Source organism: Xenopus laevis, chromosome 1S (genome assembly GCF_017654675.1).
Source record: "Xenopus laevis strain J_2021 chromosome 1S, Xenopus_laevis_v10.1, whole genome shotgun sequence".
Lineage (NCBI taxonomy): Eukaryota > Metazoa > Chordata > Amphibia > Anura > Pipidae > Xenopus > Xenopus laevis.
In genome coordinates this window covers 2,970,593-2,981,545 of record NC_054372.1, presented here as the reverse complement: position 1 = coordinate 2,981,545, position 10,953 = coordinate 2,970,593, and the positions used below count along the sequence as shown (strand labels likewise).

General features: G+C 46.0%; 1 protein-coding gene across 1 annotated transcript; it reads right to left on the bottom strand.

Annotated features, from left to right (window-relative positions):
- Positions 1 to 5,885: 5,885 nt before the first annotated feature.
- On the bottom strand, positions 5,886 to 8,977 carry LOC121399257. Its single transcript, XM_041579328.1, has 2 exons — positions 8,405 to 8,977; positions 5,886 to 7,561 (listed from the first exon to the last, which is right to left on the bottom strand). Exons 1-2 carry the CDS (start codon positions 8,490 to 8,492, stop codon positions 6,972 to 6,974), a joined length of 678 nt encoding a protein of 225 aa, XP_041435262.1. The 5' UTR covers positions 8,493 to 8,977; the 3' UTR covers positions 5,886 to 6,971.
- Positions 8,978 to 10,953: the final 1,976 nt, after the last annotated feature.

The following is a 10,953-nucleotide window of genomic DNA, read 5'->3' as shown; positions in this document are numbered from 1 at the left end:
TCTGTATATCTGTATGTGACTATATACACTGTGTCTGTATGTGACTATATACACTGTGTCTGTATGTGACTATATACACTGTGTCTGTATGTGACTATATACACTGTGTCTGTATGTGACTATATACACTGTGTCTGTATGTGACTATATACACTGTGTCTGTATGTGACTATATACACTGTGTCTGTATATCTGTATGTGACTATATACACTGTGTCTGTATGTGACTATATACACTGTGTCTGTATATCTGTATGTGACTATATACACTGTGTCTGTATATCTGTATGTGACTATATACACTGTGTCTGTATGTGACTATATACACTGTGTCTGTATGTGACTATATACACTGTGTCTGTATGTGACTATATACACTGTGTCTGTATGTGACTATATACACTGTGTCTGTATGTGACTATATACACTGTGTCTGTATATCTGTATGTGACTATATACACTGTGTCTGTATGTGACTATATACACTGTGTCTGTATGTGACTATATACACTGTGTCTGTATATCTGTATCTGTATGTGACTATATACACTGTGTCTGTATATCTGTATGTGACTATATACACTGTGTCTGTATGTGACTATATACACTGTGTCTGTATGTGACTATATACACTGTGTCTGTATGTGACTATATACACTGTACCCTCACACAGTGACACATTCACAACCACACTTTCTGGGCTGCTATAAGGTGCCATAGTCACTAGTTATTAGTCTCTGTAGCTCCAATGTCAGGGCCTGTTTTGACTCCCAGTCCAGACCTGCTGGTACTTACACCAGTATCATTCATTTATATATATACTGTATATACATCTGTCAGCTATTGCTCTGTACACAAATATCTATACAGTAGAGGAGGATATAGGTATATGGGGGTACAGACAGATAGAGATCTATACAGTAGAATTGTACCCCCTGTGCCCCCTGATAGTGTGATAGGGGCCTTACATTGTAAACTCACTGGGGCAGGGACTGATGGGAATAGGAACCTTAGATTGTAAGCTTAGTTGAGCAGGAATTGAGAGAGCTGTGATAGGGACCTTAGATTGTAAACTCACTGGGACAGGGACTGATGGTAATGTGATAGGGACCTTAGATTGTAAACTCACTGGGGCAGGGACTGATGGTAATGTGATAGGGAGCTTAGATTGTAAGCTCACTGGGGCAGGGACTGATTGGAATGTGATAGGGACCTTAGATTGTAAGCTCACTGGGGCAGGGACTGATTGGAATGATACAGATACTAAATAATCAAACAATGTAGAAATTAAAGCAGTGTTGATTTCTGTTTGGTTTCTCTGGTTCTGACTCCTGACAATAAAGTAGGCCAGTTTTCTTCCAGATCTGTTAGTCAGCTGTTTCCAGTAGGGATGTCGCGGACTGTTCGCCTGCGAACTTGTTCGCGCGAACATCGACTGTTCGCGTTCGCCGAACCAGAGTCAAAATTGTTACAAAGTATCTTATTTGCACCTGTTAGCTGTTCTGAGCTCTCTGCCAAAAGCTAATTAAGTTAGAAACTGTTTTTTTTCTGGCTGTTCAGTGCAGAGAAAAGAGGGACTGGTGTGCTGCTCCTCCTAGTAGTTCACCACCACCAGCACCAACCAGAGTAAAAATTGTTATAAAGTATCTTATTTGCACCTGTTAGCTGTTCTGAGCTCTCTGCCAAAAGCCTATTAAGTTAGAAACTGTTTTTTTTCTGGCTGTTCAGTGCAGAGAAAAGAGGGACTTTCCAGTACAAAAGAGGGACAGGGGGTTGAGTGGTCAAAAGAGGGACAGTTGGGAGGTATGCAAGTGCCACCTAGCTGTGTGAGCTTTTTCACATTCTGTCTAAATAACAATAATAATTCCGTGTCCGTAAACATCACCTGAGTGATGTTTTTACAGTAGCAATAATATATTCCGTATCCACTACTGTATACGTTGCCCTTGCAGGCATTGTTTGCCCAGTCTTTAACCAAGTGCCACCTAGCTGTGTGAGCTTTTTCACATTCCGTGTCCAGAAACATCACCTGAGTGACGTAGTGTGATTTCTGCCCTTTACAGCACAAAACGCAGCGCTGTGTCAACAATGGATTTTTCATATACATTTTTGCCCTTGATCCCCCTCTGGCATGCCACTGTCCAGGTCGTTGCACCCTTTAAACAACTTTAAAATCATTTTTCTGGCCAGAAATGTCTTTTCTAGCTTTTAAAATTCGCCTTCCCATTGAAGTCTATGGGGTTCGCGACGTTCGCGAACCGTTCGCATTTTTGACGCAAGTTCGCGAATATGTTCGCGAACTTTTTTTCCGACGTTCGCTACATCCCTAGTTTCCAGCAGAGCCGGGCCAACCCGGCCAGGCGCCCTAGGCAACCTGGCAGGGCACGGCGCCGGCTTCGTGTGCGCTCAATCGCGCAAACAAATTACCGGCGCCAGTCAGGGAGACAAAGGACCAGACACGGGGTAGGCGACAGAGCAGGTACGTGCCTGGCGCCCCCTCAGCTTTGCGCCCTAGGCACGTGCCTACTCTGCCTACCCCTAGTTCCGGCCCTGGCTTGTTTCTGCTACATTGTTTTTGGAGTCAGAAGCAGCAGTGCAGCGAATAGAAAGGGACAGACAGATACTGCTTTCAATTACATTTACACATAATTATTTCCAGTGGAAAGGTGTAAGGAATTTATTACAAGGTTACTTAGAATTGTAACAATACAAAAAGGTGAAGTTCCCCATGTAATTGTGGCACTGGGAGTGTATTATAGGCACAATAGCAGAGTGTGTGTTATTTATTGATCTGTCAGTGACACACTTTATCCATGAGACACAGTTATAGTCTATAGTCTGCAGCTCTGACTGTCACTGCCCCATGTAACTCATTAGTCACTAATAGTATAATTACATTCCACTCTATAGGGACAGATTTATATAGGGAGACACGGGCATGTAACTTACTGCTATAAATCCCACTACATCTCTACCCATTATAGTAATACACATGACACATGCTAACTACTACTATTATATTATAGGTTTCCTTTCCCTCAGTCACGAGACTCCTCTTACTCTACTCATAGTGTTAATAAATTGATTCATTTGCCTCCAGCCTCATCACTTGCCCCATGTGTGAGGTGGTACAGTCCCCCGTGTGTGAGCGACACTTGGTACAACCCCCCGTGTGTGAGTGAGAGTGATACCTTGTGTTTATTGGTGATGCCCCTGGGCTCAGAGTGGGATATGTATCACCCTGCTATAGTTCCAGGGGTACCCAGGGCACAAATAAGCACTCACCCCAAATCTCCCCCTAACTGACCTTCAGACTGGGCCCCCTTAGCTCATAACAAGGTTACAGATATATAGAAACATTGGGGTAACAGTCACCCTGCTATAGTTCCAGGGGTACCCAGGGCACAAATAATCACTCACCCCAAATCTCCCCCTAACTGACCTTCAGACTGGGCCCCCTTTGCTCATAACAAGGTTACAGATATATAGAAACATTGGGGTGTCACCCTGCTATAGTTCCAGGGGTACCCAGGGTACAAATAAGCACTCACCCCAAATCTCTCCCTAACTGGCCTTCAGACTGGGCCCCCTTAGCTCATAACAAGGTTACAGATATATAGAAACATTGGGGTAACAGTCACCCTGCTATAGTTCCAGGGGTACCCAGGGTACAAATAAGCACTCACCCCAAATCTCCCCCTAACTGACCTTCAGACTGGGCCCCCTTAGCTCATAACAAGGTTACAGATATATAGAAACATTGGGGTGTCACCCTGCTATAGTTCCAGGGGTACCCAGGGTACAAATAAACACTCACCCCAAATCTCCCCCTAACTGACCTTCAGACTGGGCCCCCTTAGCTCATAACAAGGTTACAGATATATAGAAACATTGGGGTGTCACCCTGCTATAGTTCCAGGGGTACCCAGGGTACAAATAAACACTCACCCCAAATCTCCCCCTAACTGACCTTCAGACTGGGCCCCCTTAGCTCATAACAAGGTTACAGATATATAGAAACATTGGGGTGTCACCCTGCTATAGTTCCAGGGGTACCCAGGGTACAAATAAACACTCACCCCAAATCTCCCCCTAACTGACCTTCAGACTGGGCCCCCTTAGCTCATAACAAGGTTACAGATATATAGAAACATTGGGGTGTCACCCTGCTATAGTTCCAGGGGTACCCAGGGTACAAATAAACACTCACCCCAAATCTCCCCCTAACTGACCTTCAGACTGGGCCCCCTTAGCTCATAACAAGGTTACAGATATATAGAAACATTGGGGTGTCACCCTGCTATAGTTCCAGGGGTACCCAGGGTACAAATAAGCACTCACCCCAAATCTCCCCCTAACTGACCTTCAGACTGGTCCCCCTTAGCTCATAACAAGGTTACAGATATATAGAAACATTGGGGTGTCACCCTGCTATAGTTCCAGGGGTACCCAGGGTACAAATAAACACTCACCCCAAATCTCCCCCTAACTGACCTTCAGACTGGGCCCCCTTAGCTCATAACAAGGTTACAGATATATAGAAACATTGGGGTGTCACCCTGCTATAGTTCCAGGGGTACCCAGGGTACAAATAAGCACTCACCCCAAATCTCCCCCTAACTGACCTTCAGACTGGGCCCCCTTAGCTCATAACAAGGTTACAGATATATAGAAACATTGGGGTGTCACCCTGCTATAGTTCCAGGGGTACCCAGGGTACAAATAAGCATTCACCCCAAATCTCTCCCTAACTGACCTTCAGACTGGGCCCCCTTAGCTCATAACAAGGTTACAGATATATAGAAACATTGGGGTGTCACCCTGCTATAGTTCCAGGGGTACACAGGATACAAATGAGCATTCATCCCATTCCCATCTGATCTTGGTGTGACATGGTTAATGATTAACCCTAATCCATCTAACACAAATGTGAGGTCCCTAGACTGGGAGTCCAGAGGTTAATAACCAGTCTCTAGTGTGTCACATATGCTGCTAAACTCAATAGCTGTCAGTTACAGTAGGAGTTCCAGGGGGTCTCCCCAAGCAATTGGTGGGAAATATAACAGCGCCCCCTTCAGGAGGAAACTCTTGAAAAGTCCACTGAACACAAAAAATAAGTTTTTATTAATTATTAGGGTCAGAGAAGAAGGGGCCCCTGGTACTGAGAAGGCCTCCATGATGGGGGCTACATTTAGAAAAATATACAGTATGTAATATACACTCCCACTGTATTTAATATGCAGTACATAATATACATCCCCCCGAGTATTATATACAGTACATAATATACATCTCCCCGAGTATTATATACAGTACATAATATACATTCCCCCGAGTATTATATACAGTACATAATATACATTCCCCCGAGTATTATATACAGTACATAATATACATTCCCCCGAGTATTATATGCAATACATAATATACTTTCCCACTATATATCATATGCCGTATGTAATATACTCTCCCACTGTATATCATGTGCAGTATGTAATATACTCTGCTGCTGTATATCATATGCTGTACCTATATGTAATATACATTGCCCTGAGTATTATATACAGTACATAATATACTCTCACTCTGTGTACAGTAGAAAATATACAATTCTGCGGCATATTATATTCAATACATATTATACGCTCCTGCTGAGTATCATATACGATGCATTATACACACTCCTTTATTTTTGCCATTTCAGTATTTTGTGGTTCTAAAGTTATTCCCCAGCCCCTCCCTGAGCCTGTGCTGGATTGGGTATGTAGCCATAGGCCCTGCCAATCATATTGAGATGGGTTGGTTGGTTAATGAGCAGTGAGTGGCTGGGGGACCGGGGTTAACCCTTTGTATCACATGGATTCGTTTTTGTAACTCTTTGTTAACACTTTGTGCAACGCATGTAAATGACCTTAAATACACAAACTGCCAGTTAGACTTGACTGTGAAGATGTTTAAGCCTATGGAACTTAACCTTTATTCCCCAGCTAGGGATAAGCCCTTTAAAGCTAAATTATGAATAAAACACACTGAAACAGAATAGTGGGTGAAAGTCGGCCACAGCTTTATTTATACTGTATATATTTATTTAATTCCCGATCCTTGCCATTTCAAAACGTATCTCGTTAACTGTCAAGTATATGACCTTATATATCTTACCCCCGAATGCCGGCCACTGTGTGCAGTGGGCATGTGGTGTCGCCTTTTATACTAGGCCGAATACAGGCAAAGGATCAATAACCGCCACGCTGTGACAAGAACACTGAAATCCAACAAATATACATTAAAATGAACAACATCAGACCTCGTCCCCCTTTTTTTTTTTTTTTTTTTTTTTTTTTAAAACATAACAACACAACAATGGAATCATTTATCACCGGGTGGGTGGGCGGGAAGTTGTGCCTGTAGCTGCTATGGGCGCCAAGAGGAAGCTCAGTGGGAGGCGCTGCCTTATAAGGTCGTTCCTGTGAACAAGCGCGCATGCGCACTGCGCGATGACGTCACCCCCCCGTTCTTGCGCCTGCGCAACAACGCCAGGCGCCAAGACGCCAGGCGCAAACACGCTGGCGAATTTTCGCCACTGTTTAGAAAGGGGAAATCCCCCTCCCAGTCAGTAGCGCTTTCGCTACTTGCTTCAGCGCTGCTCAGACTGTGAAGATGTTTAAGCCTATGGAACTTAACCTTTATTCCCCAGCTAGGGATAAGCCCTTTAATGCTAAATTATGAATAAAACACACTGAAACAGAATAGTGGGTGAAAGTCGGCCACAGCTTTATTTATACTGTATATATTTATTTAATTCCCGATCCTTGCCATTTCAAAACGTATCTCGTTAACTGTCAAGTATATGACCTTATATATCTTACCCCCGAATGCCGGCCACTGTGTGCAGTGGGCATGTGGTGTCGCCTTTTATACTAGGCCGAATACAGGCAAAGGATCAATAACCGCCACTAGGAGTTCGTGTAATCCTACACCGAACTCCGACCTCCACCCAGAAGAGAAATGGCTCTCCCTACACCATCGCGCAAGCCCGACAAAAATATATCTAGACCGGCCTCATTAAGGTGAACCCCGTCAGCTAACAAGGGGGTATCCGTTTCCAATTGCCGGTGCCGAACCACCACCCAGCCCTGGCTACGCACAAAACGCGAGATTCTCTGATTAAGCAGGGTGCGGGATCTATCAACTGCAGCAACATTGCGGGCACCCCTCCACGCCAACCTGGGCACCAACTCAGACCAAACTACAACCAAATCCATAAAAAATGGGGGGAAACGAACCATATCGGATTTTATGAGAGAAATAAGCTCAGCTACCCGAACTTGGCACAAATCATTACCCCCAGCATGAATTACCAGTACCAGCGGGCCATCATAAGCTCGGCTAAAGCGAACCACCTCAGGGAGTACTTGCAGCCACCGCATGCCACTGATGCCTCGCCAAATCACACGTGTGCCGGAAAAACCAAGGTTTTTTCCCCCTGGACGATTCTCCGCACGCAGTGCCGCTCGACAGATGTATGAGTGCCCCACCAGAAGCACCACAGGAGATGATCCGTCTGTAAAGAAAATTCAGTTAGTAAGAAGCTGTGGTCGAATGTATCCAGCATAACATTTCGATTTCCATCTGCCTATGCACTTCACCTGATCCTCACTCAGGCCCTGAACACTAGCCTCCGTGGCTGCCCCTATTCGAAAGGAATGAGTCCCAAACTCCTTGGAGTTGAGCCCCAACGCAGTCAAGCATTTCTTAAAAATAGTATCAAACTGATATCTAGTCAGAGGTGAACCATCCTCATGAGACAAAAAACACTCACCCTGCTTCCGAACCGCCGCAAATGCGGTCGCAAGCCTTGCTGGGCAAGCTACGTCATCAATTGCCGAAAGAGTCACCCAAGTCCCTTGCCCATAGATGTCCGTTTTAGATTTACGGATTCGGAAGCGGATGAAAGAGTTACCAAGAATAACGTCCTCCGCCTGGAGGCCACCTGGTTTGACCTTACTCATGGGGACCAGCTCGCTGATGCGAAGAGCACCAAAAAATGCCAGGCTAAAAGCAGTTTGAAACAGGGAAATCTCATAAGGGGAACTAACTGCCTGCCGCAGACCCAAAATTAACTGTCGTAGCAGGGCAAAAGAGACGGGCCGGCGGCTCTCCCTGTTAACTACTTCCTTCTTCCACCCTTTAAGCGCCTGGGAAATTACAAAATGTTTCGTCACGTCATGCCAACCCGCCAACTTAAAATAAAAAGCAAGCCCCGACAGACGTCTCTGAGCCACTGTGGCAGAATAGCCCTCTGCCCTCAACTGTAACAAATAATCTATTGTGAGTTGCAGCCTGTCAGCGTCACTGGCTAAGGACCTGCCATGCCCCATTTGTACCCACTCAGTCCAAGCATTACCGTAACCCTTCCATGTCGCTGCCGTAACCGATGCCTGTATCAAACTCATAAATTCGTCTCCACCAGGGGCCACAGGGAAGCTGGGCATTCCGTACCCTCCTCGTCCGCCTCGGGAGCCAGCAGTCGAAACCTGGACCACTGAAAACGAGAAAGAGCATCAGCAATGGAGTTGACCTTCCCAGGAACGTGCCTAGCACGAAACCAAATGTTATGGGCTAAGCACAAATACACCAAATGTCTCAGCAAAGCCAAAACAGGAAGGGAGGAGGAAGATAACCTGTTAATGCAATGCACCACACTCATATTGTCCGTCCAAAAACAAATCTTGCGATTGGCCAGGCCGGGAGCCCAGAGCTCAAGGGCAACTACGATGGGGAATAGTTCCAATAAAGTTAGGTTCCTGCAAAGACCAAGCTCGAGCCAGGTGGCTGGCCAAGGACCCGCACACCAGGATTTCCCAAGTACGGCTCCAAAACCAGTCGAACCAGCCGCATCAGTGTATAAGGACACCTCACTGTTTCGGACCTCCTCACCCAATAAGCAAGTATGGCCGTTGTAGATGCCTAGGAAAGAGTGCCAGACACTCAAGTCCTCTCGCAACTGTTTAGTAATGCGAATGTGGTGATAGGGCTTTTCAGCACCACGAGTGGCCAGAGACAGCCTTCGGCAAAACACTCTGCCCATAGGCATAATGCGGCAGGCAAAAACCAATAGCCCCAATAATGATTGCATTTGTTGAAGTGTCACCTTTTTGCAGAGTCGAGCCACCGTGATGGCGTCCTTCAATTTATGCAATTTGTCTTGTGGCAACCTAAAAACCATCAAATTGGAGTCAATTTCTATGCCCAAAAAAGAAAGAACCGTAGTGGGGCCTTCGGTTTTATCCAAAGCCACCGGTACCCCAAATTTTTGCATGAAAAATTGGAATGCGTTCAACAACGAACCACACACCTTGGAAAATCGGGGCCCCACAAAAAGGAAATCGTCAAGGTAGTGCAGCGCGGAATTGAACCCCGTTTCAGTACGTACTACCCATTCCAAAAATGAGCTGAAAACCTCAAAGTACCTGCAGGAGATTGCGCAGCCCATAGGTAGGCACATATCATAGTAAATAGCATTGTCGAAATGACACCCCAGTAAATGAAAGCAATCATTGTGGACCGGGAGGAGCCGGAAAGCTGATTCTATGTCTGACTTAGCAAGGAGCGCCCCTGAGCCGGCTGCCCTAACCAAGGAGACAGCCCGATCAAAGGAAATATACGACACTGCTGCCGCCGCTTTGCTAATCCCATCATTCACAGATGTACCCTTTGGGTAAGACAGGTGGTGTATCAACCGGAATTTTCCGGGTTCCTTCTTAGGTACCACGCCCAAAGGAGACATCCGCAAATTGGGAAAAGGCAAATAGTCAAAAGGGCCGGCTACCCTGCCAAGCTGGACTTCCTTAGCTAGTTTCAGCGCAACTACCCCCGGGTTGTCAACGGCACTCTTCAAGTTTTCAGCAAATGTAGGAAAGGGCGAGTACTGAAAAGGGATGAAAAACCCATAGGTAAAACCAACTCTAAGTAGGGCGGCTTCCTGCTTCTTGGGATAACTGTCTAACCACGGGGACATCCTTCGTACGCTCACTGGGGTCCTCTGGCTTACCGGAGCCAATACGGGTAGTAGGTTTGAATTTCTTAAAGCATCGGAGTGCCGAATGGGCTCCTCCGCAAGTGGAACACTCGTGTTTGAACTTACAAAGGCTGTAGAACCTGCAGTGTCCCTCATTAAACAACCAGCAGGAACCGGGGCGTCTAGTGGCCGCTGCACTGGGCGCCCCAAGGGTATGTTGTGCAGCGGGATATTGAAAGGGTTGTGACCTCTGTGAGGTCATCAACCGAAGCCAAACATCAGTCGCCTTGCTATCCCAACCCAGATCCGGTTTAAGCGCTAACCGCCTCCTGAACTCCTCGTCATATCTCCACCACGCAGCGCCCCCATGTGTCCTGTAGGCCCCATAGATTAAATCCAAGTACACGAAAAGCTCAGAACATTTATTGGGAAATTTTTGGCCCACTACACAGGCCAGCACCGAAAAGGCTTGTAGCCAATTTCCAAAAGTCTTCGCTACTTTTACTTTTCTGTCCTCAGGCTTTTCAAAACGCCTCTCCCGGTCAACTGTGGGCTGATCTGGTGAAATTAAAGACCATATGTCAATATATTCATTGCGCCAAATTTTTTCCCTGATATCAGTGGATATATGGCACCCTAATGGTGTAACACCACAAAAATAGGAGTCTTTCAAAGGGCAAGTTAAAGAGGGTTGGGATGCTGCCGAAGCAGTTCCTAGTAAATTACCCATAATGGACCGCAAAGCATTAAGGACTTCCGAATTACCTTTTAGCTGATCCCAAGCACCCAAACAAGCATGCTCACCTGTATGCTGTTGTACGCTGCTTGGCAAAATGCCATCACTTCCAGCCTGTAACAATGGGTTGGGAACCGGTAGAGTAGCCGTTGCTGACTGTGGTAGCTGCCTTCCTCTTAAGGCGAACAGAGTCTCTCTC

Bases quoted from the DNA above. Each gene is read 5' to 3' on its own strand.
- LOC121399257 (XM_041579328.1), bottom strand. From the start codon at position 8,492: ATGCCCAGCTTCCCTGTGGCCCCTGGTGGAGACGAATTTATGAGTTTG. The intron at 7,562-8,404 runs GTAATGCTTGGA...TTTTCTTTACAG, and splicing joins AGCGACATGGAAGGGTTACG to ACGGATCATCTCCTGTGGTG.